General features: G+C 33.9%; 1 protein-coding gene across 1 annotated transcript; it reads right to left on the minus strand.

Annotated features, from left to right (window-relative positions):
- Nucleotides 1-10,802: 10,802 nt before the first annotated feature.
- LOC131644746 (uncharacterized) lies at nucleotides 10,803-11,582 on the minus strand. Its single transcript, XM_058915331.1, has one exon. It carries the CDS (start codon nucleotides 11,580-11,582, stop codon nucleotides 10,803-10,805), a length of 780 nt encoding a protein of 259 aa, XP_058771314.1.
- Nucleotides 11,583-20,739: the final 9,157 nt, after the last annotated feature.

Consider the following 20,739-nt stretch of genomic DNA (forward strand, 5'->3'; position numbering starts at 1 on the left):
ATATTTGTCCACATAATAATATTAAAATATTCCGATAAATTTATGTTCAAAGTATATATACAACATTTCACTTTCGTTGAATTTATACTTCTGATTCTAAAAAAAACCTACAGAAAATGATCTAAGAAAAAAAATTAACAAAAGAGAAGTTGTGAAAGAGAGTGCATCTACTTACAAACTTCCAAAGAAGCAATAAAAAAAAGGACTAAAATGAAAACTGAAATTTAGACCTAAAAAAAAAAGTTCTACTTTACAAGTAAACGAATGATAGGGACCCAGAGGCAGAATGCATGTGATCTAGTTACTTACCATCATCAGTATTTTTGGATTACTAACTTGTCTCAGTTGTGTTTATTCATGACTAGCCAAACTCACAGGCACCAGAAAAGGTAACACACTCTGCTATCAAACCAAATGGAAATGGAATGAATATGTAAAAATTTCTGTTTGTTGTTTTTTCTCTCTTTTATTTCGAGAATATCATTTGTTTAAGGTGGGGGGTACCTTTAGAAAAAGACAATCCAATCTAATCAAGCAAGAAAACAAGAAAATCTTTTGTGTATATTAGTACTACCATTTTATTGTTTAGGTTTTTCATTTATGGTTCTGACATGTGACCTCTCTTATGCATCTCTTTTCTACCACAAAGTTAATACTATTATTGTTTTCTTTCTCTCTCTCTGTCTTTGTCATTGTTTGTGAGAAAAATATGAGTGAGAAACTTTAAACAATAGAAACAGAAGCATGAAAGCACTACTTTGGATTATATTATTATTATTTTTCATGCAGTGATGCAGTGACACATGCAGCCGTTTTTGTGATGTGTTTCTGTGACGTTACTGGATGAGTATAAAGAAGTTACCACAAGTGGAGTTTCTTTTGTTTTACAAACAAGGTTATATTTATATACATTGTGTTTTATTTGCTTTAATTTACTTGGTTATTAAGATAAGATTGATCAAGTTAGGTAACTTTGGGATCGGTGGCATTGTATATATCCTTTTGGGTTTGTTTATAAATCGTCTCAATACAATATAAAGTAATTTTTCTGGCCATTATTATAAAATAAAGATTTTTTTTTAAGTTTATTGAGTAATAATGTATCTGTCTATCAAAAAAAATTAATAATGTATCTGGTCTATATAAAAGATCAGATATATTCATATTCAAAGAATCTAAAAAAAAATATTTGTTTATAATAATAATTAGAGGAAGTACTTCATTTAAAGTGTCTCATCTATATTTATTCTCTGTTTCAAAATAATTATCTATTTATATTATCAATATAATATATATATTTTTACTATACTCTTATTTATTACCGTTCTCTTTATTCAACTACTCTACTAACTATCATTAATAAGAATATTATAGTAAATGCTATTATTTTTATAATTAAAATTAATACATTTTTTTAAAGAACAGTGCATTGCTCAAATATGATTGTACTTTTTATGAGACGGGTACAAATTATGCTATATTAATATGTGTGAATAATTGTAGGCCGAGAAAGTTTAATTAGTGGTTTGAACTAGATTGATCTTGATCTTTGGAACAAAGTCTCATTGCTGAAGTTCATATAGAACTTGTTAGATAAAACACGGACAACTTATAGGAGAGATGGATTCATGTGTATTACTTTAACAATCGTCGGATTATGGAAGCGCATATCCCAGCTACTGTCTCTTGGATAATAAAAGCTATCATGAATCAACGAGAAGAGATCTAATTTGAACATGTTTGGAGTGATATGATGAATGGACATAAATTTGATATGAAAAAAGATTATATGGCGCTTCAAAACAACAACCAAACTGTGGTATGGCGAACAATTTTCTATGAAAACAGTGTCAATCCACGTGCTTTAATTTTGTTAATTTGTGGATTGCTTGCAACAATAGGTTGGCTACCAGAACTAGACTTCGGTTACTACAACATAGTGTTGCTTCTGTAATGCTGAAGATTCACAGAGCCACCAACTGTTTGAGTGCAGGGAGACAGGTAGTATTTGGAAAAAGTGTTGGAATGTATTCATGTAAATCATAATCATGTCGGGTGGCATCATGAATTAGATTGGATTTTGCACTATACAAAAGGAAAGGGAAGTGGCGCGTCGGTCTTAAAATTGGCTTTTGATGAGAGTATCTATGAGATTTGGCGGTATCATAATGATATTATTTTTGGTATTGATGTACAAAATAGGAATATTGCTGAAAAAATTATTGATATGATAGTGTATAGAGGATGGACAAATAAAAAACTTGAGCACACCTAGCTAGTTTAATGATCGAATAGTCGATCTTTTTTTGTCGGTCCTTATGTCTTTTTGATATTTGGGGGCGGGATCCTTACGATCGCCTTGTTTCTTACGTTTTTTTTTTAAATTAATCAAAGTATTATTTAGTTCAAAAAAAATGTGTGAAAATAAAATAATCGACAATAACTAATAATTTTAATTAAGTTAGATGAAGTCGTCTAAGTCAGATGATTATTAAACGAATAAGATACTTGATTATTTTTAAGTAAAAAATGTTTCACAAAAGTGGAAGGAGAATGAAACCTCAAAGGGTTGGCTCAGTTGGCAAATGAGCTTTCTCCAAAAAGGGACGGAACCGGCTAGTACCCGGGTTCGATCCCGGCTGGAGTCAAAAACGCCCTGGGGCCACGGTGCCGTCGCCTCCGAGCCCGGGTCCGGATTAGTCACGTGGGGCCCCTTTCCCCCGCGGATACCGGTCGGTTAACACCAAAAAAAAAAAAAAAGTGGAAGGAGAATGAGTTATTAGTGTTACATTTACTTAAGTATAATATATTTTTATTTACATTTATTATTATAATTAATAGAAATCGAGTTATTTTTTTTAAGTTATTCTAAATAGAGAAAAAATTAAAATAAGATACATTAATAACGTAAATCAATTTTAAACTGTTAATCAATTAATATCATGTGTTTTTTCAAGTCACCTTTATATTTAAAATTATTCAAGTTTTATTGTTTATTTTTTAGACGATCATTTAAGTTATTTTACACTGTAATTACATGTACATTAAATTTTTTTAAATATTTAAAGATTAATTTTTTTATTAGAAATTTGCTTTTTATTTTTTTATATTTTGAGTTTAGGTTAACAAAATTCTAGAGAGTGGAGAATCAATAGATAAAAGAATTTTGATTGTAAGGAGTAATCCGCTAAGATGTGGTATCTTATTTAATTCGGATAAGAATATCTTCAATGGTGATATATTAATTGATTCTTTAATTCTTAAGTTTTATTGTTTATTTTTTTTAATCATTGGAGTGTGCTAATATAGTAATATTTATTACTTAAACTTAAGAGATGTAGAGCAATCTCAAAAGTGGAGAATTTAACATTAAATATTATTATTTTTTAATCAATTTAATTGAAAAGTAGTTATTAAATTATAGTACAAATAAAATAATATAAATTGATAAAGTCAAATATATGTTGCTTATTATTATTAAAATAAAAATAAATTGAAATTACTTAGAAATTACTTAAATGCAATATGTCAATTTAGGTTCACAAATGTTCTAAGAAAATTTATGGAAGAAAACTTGCTAGGCAACCCCTCATGGGTTTATTAAAATAGAATATGGAAAAAAGATAAGTAAAACATGACCAATTTAGTAGGTGAATATGTTTTCTCCCTAGTGAATCAAGGCTGTTTTAGTGACTTTATGAGCATGACTTAATTTGCTTTCTAATAAAGAAAAATCAATTCAATAAGTTAGAAATAAAGAAATTTTTTATCCAACTAGTCTATTTTTTAAAAATTTATTCTCAAACTAATCCATGTTTCAAGAGAATGTTCAATATACTCCAATTTTAAAATAAAAAAACTTGGCACGAAGTGTAGACGCTAGATGAATTAGCGTTGCTTTTAAAAATTATAGTGATATCGCCAATTGGATTGACGACTGCATGTAGTATCGCCATATTAATTGACAATTGCATGTAATGTTTAAGTGTCAGCGCCAATTCAATTGGTTAAGTTGTGTAATTTTTTTTTCAAACATAAAATTTTATTAAAAACTAAATATTAAATATTAATATTTAAATTAAATTACTTTTACAAAAAAACAAAATAAACACTAACGAGCACGACCAGGTTGGTTAAATCGGCTACCGCGGTTTCACACTCCTTAGCTACCCTAACTTGAGCCCTAATTTGCGGTTAATTCACCACAGGTGTAACACCTCAAATCTACCCCGAAATAAGCAAGAAAATCAGAGTGCAAAAATCTTAAAAACAATTCAAGCATCATGATTCGAGGCGTCACATTTAATCGACTAATAACACATTCGCATATCATGCTCACCAACATAGATACATAACACATATAAAGGAGGGCAATAACCAATGCATTAATCATCAATGTCAAAAAGTAATCACATCGCAGCGGAAATCGAATATCAACAACAATCTAAGTCATAACATCATGGGCAACATGGCGCAATATATCCAACAAGTCTCAGCATAACATAATGATGAAAGCCAACAAAAGGTAAACAACAAGAAGCAAGTAATCTGACATCCTTCCGAGTGCTACGTATCAGAGCATCGACACACCGACTCAAGCTATAAGGAACCCGACTACTTCGCGTCATCACCTGCACGTTACCAACGGAAGGTAACATTCAAACAGAAGGGGTGATATATCATTCACGATAAAGAAACGTATGATAATATTCAAAGCGTAGTAAGGATCATACATATATTGTAACGCCCCAGATTTGCTTTCGGGATGATCGACTAACCCCACAAACCAACACGAGTCTTTTCAGCATGCTTTGACCTTACTCACACGCTTTCTGGGAAACTTCCCAGAAGGTCACCCATCCCAATACTACTCCAAGTCAAGCACGCTTAACTGTGGAGTTCTTATTGAATGGGCTCCTGAAAAGAAGATGCATCTTGTTGGTATAGGTAGTACCTATCAATCCTTATATGCAATCCTTCAACCATGCAGTCTCATACCTGCACGGCCTTAGGATCCCTCTCATTCCGATGTGGCGACCACCATTGCCTTCTTCGGCCTCAGGTGTTCCATGCGGTGCAACCACCCCTCGCCTTCTTCGGCCTCGGGTGTTACATGCCCACCAGCTTCCGCATGGTTCGTCCTCGAACCACATCGTACTGGGAGAGAACCAGGCTCTGATACCATTTGGAACGCCCCAGATTTGCTTTCGGGATGATCGACTAACCCCACAAACCAACACGAGTCTTTTCAGCATGTTTTGACCTCACTCGCACGCTTTCTGGGAAACTTCCCAGAAGGTCACCCATCCCAATACTACTCCAAGTCAAGCACGCTTAACTGTGGAGTTCTTATTGAATGGGCTCCCGAAAAGAAGATGCATCTTGTTGGTATAGGTAGTACCTATCAATCCTTATATGCAATCCTTCAACCATGCAGTCCCATACCTGCACGGCCTTAGGATCCCTCTCATTCCGATGTGGCGACCACCATTGCCTTCTTCGGCCTCAGGTGTTCCATGCGGTGCAACCACCCCTCGCCTTCTTCGGCCTCGGGTGTTACATATATCACCACTTCTCATCACATAACATGTTATACAGTTCAATTCGCTAAACATTTAGCAATACAGTAAGATTGTCAAGTAACAAGTATAACATCATATTTCATTCACAAGTATAATACGAATACATCAAACAAGCATCTCATCGCTACGTCTCAACAACGTCTCATCACCACATCATATAAACACATATTGAGTATAACATCACATGCCATTTCAATGCGACTCGACTTATGCAAATGCATGTGGTACCAATTTGGAGTAAAACTCCCACCGTCTCAATTTTGTCATTGGGCACACCGTCACTATTTGCCAATAAGGCCACCGTCGCTTATGCAAATGAATGGGACACAATGAATGCAACATCCACACCAACACAACACAAACAACATGGACAATACGTCACAACATCACTCAAAATCACCATCAAACATCATCAATAGGATGTCGAACTTCAACAACAACAAACTCACCAACATTCATAAAAATGCATCACGTCATTATCATGTCATTAGGTTGCATCATCAAGCAACAACAATTTATCTCACAACAACAATTACATCATACAGAAATCCAATTCAAGAAAAAGATTCACAATAGTTTCTAAAGATATTCAAAGCGTATACAATGGAAAGACATCAATTAGAGCTTCCCGAAGTTTCAAACGGCATACGAAAAGGAGTTATGAATCAAAAGTTACACATATTTAAATTTTCCCAAATCTGCCTTCAGTTCGCGGCGCCATCCATGTTCGCGGCACGATGACAAAAAATTTCCCAAGTCTGCCTACAGTTCGTGGCGCGATGACAGTAATTCTGCTGTTCGCGGGGCAAATTTAGTTCGCGGGGCGAACTGAACAAAAATCAGAATCTCAGTTCAGCTAACAGCTACAGGTTCCAATAAAAAAATCACCCAAAATCTCATTCCAGACCAAATCCAGCACATATTAGTGATACCTAGCATGTTACTACTCATGGGCAATCATTATAACATCATTCAACATAACAATTCACAAAACTCCAATTGATTTCACTCAAAACCTAACATTTATCAAGAAAATGATTCAATACATATAACCCTTAAATTCCACCATGAACTATCATCATACATCCCTTTAGAATGAAAGAACCCCACCCTTACCTTAGGTTTTGGATTGAAGCCAACTCTATCTTCAACCTTGAGATTCTCCTCTTCTCTCCTCTCTTCTCTTCTTTCACCAAAAACCCCAAATGAGCTTCTAACTTCTATTTCTCTAAAACCCTTGTTTTGTGAAACTCATACTAACTTCCTAATTGCTATTGGGCTCTAATTAACACTCCTCACTTACTAATGTCAACTTAGGCCCAATAACTCTTCTAACTCATGTTATTTACTATAAAAACTCAATGGATAACACAAAGAGCACATAAGCAAATAATTAACACATAATAATTAAACAAATCATATAGCACACAATTAAATAAAATACTTAAATGAAAAATGGGCGTTACAACTCTCCCCCACTTAGAATATTTTAGTCCTCGAAAATTACCTCAAGCAAACAACTCAGGATATGACTCGCGCATCTTGCTCTCCAATTCCCACGTCAAACTCTCACCGGTAGCACCCGACCAAACAACCTTCATCAAAGCAATCTCTTTGCCTTTAAGCGTCTTCGTTTCGCGGTCCTCAATCCTTATAGGCATAGTCTCCACCGTGAGATTATCCCGCACTTGCACATCATCCATATGGATTACATGTGAAGGATCCGAAACATACTTCCGAAGTTGCGACACATGAAACACATCATGCAAATTCGAAAGATTAGGCGGCAACGCCACCCTATACGCCACATTACCAACCTTCTCCGAGATTTGATACGGTTCAATAAAACGAGGAGTGAGCTTCTTCGACTTCAAGGCTCTCCCCACACCAGTCGTTGGCGTAACTCTCAAGAATACGTGATCACCAGCTTGGAATTCCAAATATTTCCTCCTCTTGTCATGGTAACTCTTCTGCCTACTCTGCGAAGTCTTCATCTTTTCACGGATCAACTTAACCTTCTCGATAGTTTCTCGAACAATCTCAGGTCCAAGTACTACACTCTCACCCGATTCATGCCAACACAACAGAGTCCTACACCTTCGACCAAACAATGCTTCGAAAGGTGCCATACCAATACTCGAATGGTAACTGTTGTTGTATCTGAACTCTATCAATGGAAAATAAGTATCCCACGTACCTCCCTACTCAAGAACACACGATCTCAACAAATCCTCCAAGGATTGAACCGTCCTCTCCATTTGACCATCTGTCTGAGGATGATACGCCGAACTCAACCTCAACTTAGAACCTAATGCTTCTTGCAAACCCTTCCAAAAATCTGAAGTGAACCTCGGATCTCTATCCGAAACAATACACAAAGGAACACCATGCAGCTTCACAATCACACGGACATAAATCTCCGCCAACCTTGAAATTGGATAAATGATGTTAATAGGTATGAAGTGAGCCGACTTCGTAAGCCTATCAACAATCACCCAAATCGAATCATGTCCTCTCACGGTATTTGGCAAACCTGTCACGAAATCCATAGAAATGCTATCCCATTTCCATTCCGGAACTTCCAACGGTTGCATTAATCCAGCAGGCTTCTGATGTTCAACCTTCGATTTCTGACAAGTCAAACAAGCATACACGAACTGAGCTATGTCACGCTTCATTTCAGACCACCAAAACAACTTCTTCAAATCTTGATCACATCTTTGTAGCTCCTGGATGAATACTCAAATTACTCCTATGACCTTCTTCAAGAATAGCTCTCTTCAAATCCACATCATCAGGAATACAAATCTGATCACGAAACCTCAACACACCGTGCGCATCCAACTCGAAATCACTATTCTCAATTTGGTCGATTCCAACCATCGAATCAACCAATTTCACATCCAACTTCTGGGTTTCCTTGATACTATCCAGAAAGTCATTGTTAATCTTCAACATACCCAACCGAACACTCTTAGGGGTCATTTCACATACTAAAATCATATCTCGAAATTGCTCAATCACATCCAATTCCTTAACCATCATTGCCGACATATGCAAAGTCTTACGACTCAAAGCATCGGTGACAACATTATCTTTTCCTGGATGATAATTCAAACCAATGTCATAGTCTTTCAACAGCTCTAACCACCTTCGTTGTCTCATATTCAATTCCTTCTGATCAAACAAATACTTCAAACTCTTATGGTCGCTAAATACTTCAAAATCTAGAACCATAAAGATAATGCCTCCAAATTTTTAAAACAAACACAACAGCATCAAGCTCTAGATCATGCATAGGATAGTTCTTCTCATGAACCCTCAATTGTCTCGACGCATAAGCAACAACCTTATCATTTTGCATGAGCACACCTCCTAGACCCATCTGAGAAGCATCACAACAAACCACAAACGATTCTTTCGGATTAGGCATTGCAATATCAAAATCGGTGCCGACGTCAACCTCTTCTTCAACTCGGTAAAACTCTCTTCACAAGAAACATCCCACACAAAAGCCTTACCCTTACAAGTCAACTTAGTCAGCGAAAGTGTTAACTTAGAGAAACCTTCAATGAACCTTATATAATAACCAGCTAGTCCCAAAAAGCTTCAAATCTCGGTAGCCGACTTAGGAGTTTCCCATCTCAACACAGCCTCAACTTTAGACGGATCCACGACAATGCCATCACCAGAAATGACATGACCAAAAAAGCTAAACACACATATAACTGGGGATTCATTCTAGGACACCCAACGATCGCCTGCACTCCATGCCCAATAAATTAAAAATGATTCTAACCATCTCATTTATATAAGATGGACCTGAGTTACACTCATGAATTCATTTTACACAATGTTGCAAGGTTTCACATCATTTAAACTGTAATTTATGTGTTGAAATGCAATCATTAGAGAACCTAACCACCATGCCGAATGCTCCAAATCATCTTCAATCTTTCATTTATTTTTGTTTCAGTACAAAATAAATTCATCATTCTAACTTATCTATATTCTATAATGCACAACAAACAAGAAGAAAACGAACAATATTATTAAAACAAAATAATACTACTCATGATATGATAGTTAAAAACTAGACCAAAGTAAATATTTAAAATTTGTGATAATTTATTTTGTGAAATAAATTACTATAATTTAGAATTAATTAAAAAAAATTTATAATTATATATTGATAGTGATAAATATAAAATAATTTACACTATCATCCAATAAAAAACTAATAATCTATCATGTCATTAAAAGAATCTATAATATAACAAAATTAGTGGTTATGGGAAAGTCTACAATACCCTTATTTGATTTTTTGTCACCACATTAAAATTGTGGTTATTTGTTCTTTGCACAATAAAGTTCTTAAAATAATACAACCATTATATTTTATCAAACTTACCAATTCTCTCTTCATTTTCTATTTTTTCTCTTTCATCACTTTCTCACTTCTTTCTTCCAAAAAACAAATCATGATCGAAATATCTTTTAGTAAAAAATGATATACGGAAAAAATTTATTAAAAAAATCTATTATTAATCTAAATATTTTTAAATACGGAAATTTAATATTGATCCAAATATTTTTGTTAATGATACCTAAATAAAAATAATAATAATTGCATACGGAAAAAAATTATTATTTACGAAAAATGGTATTTATGATTCAAATATTTTTTATTCAAAAATGGTATACGGGAAAATATTTACTATTGATCTAAATATTTTTATATACGAAATTTATTATTGATCTAAATATTTTTGTAAATGATACCCAAACAAAAATGAAGTCTGTATACGGAAAAAATATTATTATTGATCTAAATATTTTTATATACGATAAGTGGTATTTATGAACAAATATTTTTGATCAAAAAATGGTATACAGGAAAAATTCTATTATTGATCTAAATAATTTTATATACGAAAATTTAATATTGATCCAAATATTTTTATAAATGATACCTAAATAAAAATAACATTGGTATAAGGAAAAAATCTATTATTCTCGAAAAATGATATTTATGATCCAAATATTTTTTATTCAAAACTGGTATATGGGAAAAAATCTACTATTGATCTAAATATTTTTATGTACGAAATTTACTATTGATCCAAATATTTTTGTAAATTTTTTTTTTGATAAGCAAGATTATATATTAATTAGAGATAAGAGTACTAGGGGTACTCAAAACCCGAGACTTCAAAAAAATTACACAGATTTTAAAGCCTCCAAAGGAGCTTGATACCAAGAATAAAAAGAAATAAACGGACTCTTTGACAACCCAACCGAAAGCCAAATCCAAGAAACCATCTTGATGCTCAAGATAACATCATCTAAAACTAAGAGAGAGTTGTTAAAGATGAGGTTGTTTCTTGAATTCCAAATAACCGAAACTGTTGTAAGCCATATTAGACATAGTTTCTTCCTTTTCATTCTACCCTTCAAAACCTGCAAAAAATGAGCTAAGTGGAAATGGCCAACCACGGAATCTTCTAACATGATGTCTAGCCATGTTCCTATACTATTCCACATGTTCTTAGCAAAAGGACACAGGAAGCATAGATGAGCCAAGTCCTCATAATCTCCTGAACACATCACACACATTTTATCTTCCTCCCTGTGAAGAACATTCCTCCTCACGAGTTGATCTTTTGAAGGAAGTCTGTTTAAGAAAAACCTCCAGCCGAACACCTTTATTTTGGACGAAACTGCTGAATCCAACACCCAGTTAATGGCTGCCAACTTGTTCGCTTCTACGTCTTCTTCTAGTTGTCTGGCCCTCATTAAAGAGCAACAGCTTTTGACCGTGAAACAACCTTCCATGTTAGGCCACCACTTCATAGAATCCGCCACCCCCTCCGATGGGCTGATTCCTCCCAATATCTCCATGAGTTCCATTGCCTCCTGCATTAATTCTGGACTGTCCAGCAAGATGTTAGTTGCAACGTGAGAGTCCCATTGCCAATGATCTTCGCACCTTACACCCATTTCCATGACCAAACCCTGCTGCTTGCTAGAAACGTTAAAGAGCAGGGGATACAACTCTTTAAATGGAATCCCTCCCAGTCATTTACTATACCAAAACAGGATTTTACCTTCATCACCTAGGCCAAAGCTAACACTACCTGCAAAAAAATCAAACACATTAGTCGAATCCAAACTTGCCGCCATCAAGTCCTTCCACCAGACAGAGTCCCTCTTTTGCACTTTGAAATCAGACCCCATAATCACAGCTTTATGAATGTCACCATATCTAGCTTGCAGGAGATTTTTCCAAATGGATTCTTCTTCTAACAGAATGCACCATTTCCATTTGGTCAAAAGAGATTTGTTGAAAATACCTATATTCTTTACACCCAAACCCCCTTCAATCTTGGGTTTACAAATATTAGCCCAACTAATCCAGTTAATACACCTCTTATCCTCATTCCCACACCATAAGAACCGACTCTGAATACGAATGATTTCTTTCACGATTTTTACCGGAGCTTTGTAGAAGGACATGGAGTAAATCGGTAAGCTGGAGAGGACCGTATTGAGAAGGACGAATCTGCCTCCAATAGACAACGACCTCTCTTTCCACAGAGATAATCTATTCTTCATTCCACGCATCACCGCACCCCACGCATCAGCTCTCCTCGGATTTATCCCCACCTGAATACCTAAGAACTTGAATGGCAGCTTCTCCCGCTTGCAACTTAGAAACTGAGAAGCTGCAACCAGAAAAGATTCAGAAAGATTGACCCCCACGACCTTACTTTTTGAGAAATTCACCATCAAGCCCGAAATCAACTGGAATCCTCTAAAAATTAATTTAATGCTCCAAAGATTTTTCCAAGTATTTTTCCCCACAATTACTGTATCGTCTGCAAATTGTAGAAGCGAGAATTCACAGCCATTGTTGACTTTATAACCCTCAAAAGAACCAGCCTGAGAAGCAGTCTCGAATAACGCATCCAATGCTTCAGCAATCAAGGTAAAGAGGAAAGGGAATAACGGATCGCCCTGTCTAAGACCCCGCTCCACTGCAAAGTCTTTAGTTGGGCAGCCACTAACCAGTATCGACATTGAGCTATTGAATACACACGCTTCCATCCAATTGCACCAGTTATTGCCAAAGCCGAACTTACGGAACAAAGATCTCAAAAACTGCCAATTAACACAGTCGTAAGCTTGTTGAAAATGCACTTTGAAAATGAAGCACTCCTTCCTGCCTTTTTTTTGCGTGGTCTATAATTTTGTTTAAGGCCAAAACACCATCCAAGATTTGCCTCCCTGGGACGAACGCGGATTGGGATTGAGAGATAAGCGAGTTTAGCACCTTCTTGACTCTGTTTGCTAATACCTTCGATATAAGTTTGTATAAACACCCTATTAAGCAGATTGGGCGATACTCATTTAGACCCTGGGGATTAGCATTTTTGGGAACCAATGCTATGAAGGAAGCTGTAACTGCCTTTGGAAGAGAAGCTGAATTGTGAAAATCCATGACCACCTTGTAAATGTCTTCCTGCAAAAAATTCCAACACTCTTGAATGAACCTGAGATTAAAGCCATCAGGGCCTGGGCTTTTATCTCCATCTGACTCCCATACAGCCACACTTATCTCATCCCTAGAAAATTCTGCATTGAGCATTGTTCTTTCTTCTTCTGATAGTTTGTTAAAGCCATCGAATTCAAGCGTAGGTCTTACCGCCATAGGCTCAGCGAACCTGCCCTTAAATGCTTGGAACACCACCTCTCTAATACCACTAACATCTTCAATTAAAGACCCCTCCTCCGATCGAACAGCCGCTATAGAGTTTCTTCTTCTTCTTTCTTTAATTACATGATGAAAGTATTTCGAGTTAGAGTCCCCCTCATAGAGCCACTTCTGCCTTGATTTTTGCCTCAATAAGTTCTCTTTAAGATGTAAATTTTTCCAGAGATCATTCCTAGCCTCATCACACCCCCTGTATCCAGCCCCCTCCTGTTAATCTTCTTAGTAGCCTCTTCTATCTTCAAATCGATCCATCCAAACTTTTCTTTATTCCACTTCCTTAGGATACCTCTAAGTCTTTTTATCTTCTCTTTTACCACTAAAACTTGATTACCCTCCACCTGTATTTCAGACCAAGCAGATTCTACAAAGTTTTTGAAATCTTTCTCCTCGAACCAACAATTATTAACTCTAAACGGTTTGGGGCCCCAATCCTTGTCACATACTGACAACCATATAGGAGCGTGATCTGATATATCCCAATCCCCAACATTCTGCCCGACTAACTTCCAATCCTCTATTAACTCTGCTGATAATAAGAATCTATCTAATCTGCTCTTGGAATTCCCTTCCTTATTAGACCATGTAAATCTTTTTCCTATTGCTGGAACATCTACTAAATCCATTAGATCAATGAAGTCGTTGAATTCATTAGATACATATTGTCTTCCATTCCCACCACGCCCCTGTCTCTCCCTATCTTCTCTAATGGAGTTAAAGTCTCCCCCCCACACACCACCAGCCCTGAGCAAGTTTATTTTTGAGATCCACCAATTCAGCCCACAATTGTCTCTTCCCAGCAATATGGCATGATGAGTAAATGTTGACAAAGAAACAAACTTGGCCCTTAAACTCTGCTCTAATGCCCACTGAGCCTTCTGATCTAAAGCTGAACAAAGGTGTTATAATACCTTTCTTCCACATGATTATTAACCCCCCTGAAGCTCCTACAGAATCCCTGCTCGTCCATTCACAATCATCAGAACCCCATAAGCTTTTAACCAAATTGAAATCCATGTCTGAAGTTTTGGTTTCCTGTAAAAACACCATGTCTGCTTGACTTTCTGCTATCAGCTTCCTCAACCTCCTTCTCTTGATCCCACTACCACACCCCCTTATATTAAAGGACATGATATTCATTCCAACCCCAAATCATTCACCTTCGACGCCTTCATTCTCTCAGAATCCATCCTTTACATACCCTTGATTAACTCTACAAATAGCTCCTTCTTTTCACCCCCCGATATACCTAATTGAGAAATTTCCTGCCACACCTTTTCCGCCACCTCCTGCGATTCACCCCGCATATCACTGTTTCTGCCTGCTAATGATGAAGAGTGCAGCTCTGTGTTGCTACATAGCACTGTTCCCTCTGAAGATTGAGGCAAGATCCCTTGAAAACCCCGAGCCATTGAAGATTCCCCAATTTTTAGGGTTCTTGGACGAGCCAAGATTGAAAAGAAAGATTTTGATATCTCAAAGTTAGGATCCTGAAGTGGGAGATTGTTGGGCTCCTTATTCTTTCCTTTTTCCAATTCCTTAGCTAAACTCTAGGCCTTTTCATTTCTAAAGTTACCACCGACACTTTGGGCTTTTTTGACTCTCACAATTTGGGCTTTTGCTTTTGATTGTTGTCTCCTAGCCCAATCCTCCACATCCCCCACCAAATATGCCTTTTGACCGCTACAACCAACTTTTAGAAGACCTTCCTCGATCCACTCCCCTATCTGAATGTCAGAATCTTTAGTTATCACTTTGTCAACATTTTTCATATGGATTAAGTCCAACCTTCTATTGTTAGACAAAATCTTCTCCTTTTCCACTGCTCTTTGAAACATCCTTTCATTCCCCTGCTCCACCTGACCTATTATGCTTTCATTTAATGTTTTTTCTCTCAACGCACGTCTCCTCTCCGCCGCTCCTTTGGATACTTCATTTGACTCTTGGACAAAAGATAACATTTTGTCCACAGACTCATCACTACCCCAGCTACCGGAATCGTCTTCTGAATCTTCCCCGGAGCTATTACTGCAACCACCTTCCATCCCCTTGTCTTTCAACGCGATTCTCATAGGACCTTGGTTATCTTCAATTACCTTGACCCTAAATACTGATCCGTTTATGGAGATATTATGGATTTGATTCAGGTCTAAACAGTATTTCGTTCTAATTAGAATCCTTGCCACATCCAAGTTCTTATGTTTCATTGTATCTTCATCAGCACATATGAACACCCCAACCAATGAAGTAATGAACTTGAAGATTTTGTCCTGCCAAGCATGACAAGGGAGCCCAAATGATGTGGATAATGAAATTTAATATTGACCCAAATATTTTTTGTAAATGATACCTAAACAAAAATAATATTTATATACAGAAAAAAATTTATTATTTACAAAAAAATGGTATTTATGATCCAAATATTTTTATTCTAAAATGGTATACGGGAAAAAAATTTATTATTGATCTAAATATTTTAATATATGATCCAAATATTTTTGTAAATGATATTTATGATCAAATATTTTTGATCCAAAAATGATATACGAGAAAAAAATTTATTTTTAATCTAAATATTTTTATATATAAAATGCGTGTAACCAAACAAAACCTATGCGTATGCAAGAGTGTATTCCTAGTTTTAAAATAAAAACTTGATACGGCGAAATTCATGATAACCAGTAATTGAGAGTATATAAATCACCACCCCTTTTCTCAATATATATAATAAAATTTTATAATATAAATTACTTTTATTGTAAAAAAGTTGACGTTGGTAATGAAATGAGCAAGGTAGTACACCTTATTATAGGAGACGAGACTTAATAGAGTAGCATTATCGATGAGAGGTAGGTAGTCAAGTGTGGGAACATACACAGGGCTCGAGAATGACACAAAGACACATGCGACAAGAATTAATTACTGAGACTCCCTCATATAATACTATCATATCATTCATTTCTTCTATTCTCTCCTCATTCAAAGTTGGAGTGAAACACTTCTTCTCCTAGATGCATAGACCTCCTTTTTCGTTGCACTCCTTAATAATCCTCACATACACATAGAAATTATCGCACCCTTTGTACAAACCATATAAAAAGCTTGGAATGACTATAAAAATAACATGAAATCTATAAATCAAATATGCAAACCTTATTGTATGCCAAATAAACTTGAATCGATATATACATATGTTTGACCATTAAAAAGAATTAAAATTTACTATGATTTAAAATATCAAGAAATAACACTTTATATGCTTTGAGTAGTTTGAAATTATTAATAATAGACTAAAGACCCATGCTTCCACCAATTTTTCTTTAAATATGTAAATTGTTACTTCTCAACAAAAATCTAAATAATACTACATTTGTCCTTAAATATAAAATTTTCTTATATAATTCTCTTCAAATTTTTAATTGCATAAAGACTCATGCTTCCACCAATTTTTTAATAAATATAAATTATTATATTTCTCAATAAAAATACTATATTTTTTTCTTAAATTTTTTTATAATTCCCTTTAAACTTTTATCTGCATTAATTGTTTATTTACTAACATATTCTTGACTAATTCACATTATTTCTATAATCTATATTACTTTTTATAATTTATATTATTTTCTATATTACTTTCTATTTTCACTCTTGTATGATGCATGATAATCAGATATACCCGAATTCCTCCTGAACCTTCTGTCTCACTTAAATATATTTACCTTGATTACCACATTAGGATTAGGCAAAAGGTTTTACCATATATTTACTTTAATTTTCGCATTAGAGCTTCATAATGATTTTATCAAACCTTCAACTCGATTGCTACATTAGGGCTTCGCAATTATTTTACTCGATGTTGGACTTATGTCCTAAGATTACCTCACAATCATTTATCATTCACAATATACCTCTTAAATATTAACATCGTGAAACTTAACTACAAGATAGTTCTTTGCATTAGCTTCCTAACACATCTGACCGTCCCTCAGCTGGGGTTTATAAACTCAAGATATGACATTTTTAGTAACTCCTAGGCATGTAATTGATTACATGTTTGGTGTAATCAATTACACTATTGTTTTGTTTGAGTTTTAACAGTTGTCGAAGGGGTGATAACTTTTCATAGCAAACACTTTTGCAAACCTTAAACTCTTCAGGATGATACTTGCTTGAGAAGCACAATTCTTGATATTCAGAATTCAATCCATGATAGAGAACTTCTGTATAATAGAAGTTATTTATGTTTCACGCGGATCACTAATGATAATGTCTTGAGAGTTGATAGTCATGAAATAGACGACAAGGATTTGATAAATGCCCTCGATTTTAATGCTAAATTATCCCTTGATTTTTAGAAAAGTCGACGGGTTAGAACATTTAATATAAAAATAAAAAATACAACTAATATAGAGGTTCCAATATTAACGCTCTATTTTAACGCAAAATGTTTCCTCGATTTTTAGGAACACCGACGGGGGTTAGAACATTTAACTTACAAATAAAGAATACAATTAAAAGAGAGGTTAGAACACTGACATGTCATGCATGCACTGGAATCATATCACGAGAATATGCAATGATCAGCTATATAATCAAGTCGTAACGTCTCTTTTAGATTATCAAATTGTTGTGTCCTCAAAGTTTGAAATTCAAACATTGCTTCAAAGTTTTTTCCTATTTTCAACGTCCTACTACCAACTCTCTTTTTCCCTGTTTCAAATTTCTTTTTTCTTATAAAAAATGGATGCAAATTTGTTGTTCGTTATCAATGAAAAGTATGTTGATTTCAATGATTTCGAACGTTTTAAACCAAAGTTAAGGAAAGATGTTAACAAACAAAAGTTGAATGGTTACTTTAACATTTTACATGATCCCATATACATTAACCTCGTTAAAGAGTTATGGTTGAATGCCTCTGTTGTTCCAGATGTTCATCAAGAAATCATCCAGTCCTATGTCAATGCCACTAATTTATACATATTACTCCATCATTGATTGCTATGACAATCAACTGTGAAGAGTTTGATAGTTGTGTTCAACATTATGAATTCAACAATATCTATGCAACCCACCTTCACCGACTTTTTACCAACCAAAATAATCTCTCTAATCCTACTTCTCTAACCCTTGTTACAAAATTTAGTTTCAGCTTCTAGTGGCAAATCTCCGGCCAAGAGAGAAAGAACTGGAAACGCTTACTGGTATGACAAGCATCTCATGTTATTCCTCACCTACAACATCAGAGTTAATCTCCCTCTTACCATTTTCAACATCTTGAAGACTTTTCGGAAGGAAACGACTTTCCTCATATCTAATGGAAGAGTTCTTTCTAAACTTTTCTATAATTAGGGATAGTTAGGGGTGATGTTGAAGTTTAGTTCAGTGAGAAGTTTGAATTTGTTGATTAGTTTTCTATTATTGCCTATTCTTGTTAAACAAAGTTTTTGAGAATTAGTAATAACAAAACAAAACATGGCATCTGGAAAAGACGCCAAGTGATAAATCTTTTAAAAAAAGTTTTAAATGCGAAAAGGGCGATTCGAAACGACTTTCCTCATACCTTATAGAAGAGTTCTTCTGAACTTTTCTATAAGTTAGGGATAATTAAGAGTGAGTTGAAGTTGAGTTCACTGATAAGTTTAAATTTGTTGATTAGTTTTCTTTGTTGTGTTGTTTTTCTTATTATCAATGAAATATTTCCTTTTTCTATTATTGTCTATTCTTATTTAACAAATTTTTTGAGCATTAGTAATTAACAAAACAAAACAGTGCATCTGGAAAAGACGCCAAGTGATAAATCTTTGAAAAAAAGTTTTAAATGCAACAAAAGGGATTCAAAGTGAGGTTCCTTATAGCTATATTACCTCGGTTCTCAAAAAAATCGAGATAACAGGTTTATTTTTTTTATGGAATTAAAAAAGACGCTAACTTATAGTTGTGTTACCTCGATTTTTTAAAACGCCAATGTAACATGTTGTTTATCTTATTAAAAATAAATAAAATATTGCGCTCCCAAGAGATATTCTCTCCGTTTTTAGCATGTTGGAGATGAAAGATTCATCATAAAAAATGTTATTCATTATAGTGACACCGTGAGTGTAATCTATTACACAGATAGAATTTTCACTTTTTTCGTAGAACTAATCACATATAAACTCAATCCACCCTCAAGAAACATCAATTAAATATAATTCATTCATCATAACATGTATTCATCAAATCAAAACATGATGTTGACATTCATACAAGTAATTTAGGGGAAACACATCAAATTATCCCAATAACCTCAACCATTGATAATTTGAGAGAGATTCATAACCTTGAATTTATGAATAATTATCTCGTAAGACAATTTTATAAAAATTGGAATGAATTCAGAATTTAAAGAAAAGTAGGACTCATATATAAAATGCTCATGAATTTGATAAATTAAAAAAAAAAAAAAGTAATTGTGCTCAAGACTTAAATTATAGTCCCTCTATTTTCTAATAAATGTCTTTTTAACAAAAATAAAAGTTTTTAAAATGATGTCATTTTTTGCTTTTTAAAATATATATAATTTTTTCTTTTAATTTTCCATCTAATTATGGCTAATACACTACTTCGAAAACATTACTTTTGTCTTTATATTTATGTCCGAAATAAGAGTAATTCAGTAAAAATCTGATGATTTTATTACTAATTTGAATGCAAAAATTTTAAATAACATTTTTTTAAAATAGCAAGAATATTCTTTACTCATAAAATATTTCATTTGTACTTTTTTTTTATCTAAAGATAACTGTTTTTGTCTTTATCATATTAATACAATATTTATTATTCTTTTTTAAGATAATACTAACTTATGTCTCTTTGATACATGTTAAAAAAAACTATTAATAAAATATTTATGTTGAACATAAAACTTTCGTAATTGAAAATTGTGTATTAATTTGGTTAAAATGTTATTATTTATTTATTTATTTATTTTTAATGTAAATATTTTATTTATGATTTTTAACATGTACCTTGGGGCAGAAATTAATTTTTCCCTTTTTATCAATATATATATATATATATATATATATATATATATATATATATATATATATTAACTTTTACTTTATTCAAAATAAAATTAATAAAAGTATTTTAATAAATCCTATTAACTTTATAATTAAAATTAATATATAATATACTTTTTAAAATTGTAAATTGTTCACGTTTTATGAGACACGGAGTAATTTTTTATTGCTTGTATAGAGTTGACACCCGTGATGCGTCTCAGCCGTAAAGAAGCAAAAGATTCTAAATTTCTACTTAAAGATAGCAAAATGACTTAGTAATTGTTAAAATTACTTTTAAATAATTTGTATCAATCCAATGCAAAGAGACACTTCTCCTCTA

The sequence above is a fragment of the Vicia villosa genome, linkage group LG1, assembly GCF_029867415.1.
Source record: "Vicia villosa cultivar HV-30 ecotype Madison, WI linkage group LG1, Vvil1.0, whole genome shotgun sequence".
Lineage (NCBI taxonomy): Eukaryota > Viridiplantae > Streptophyta > Magnoliopsida > Fabales > Fabaceae > Vicia > Vicia villosa.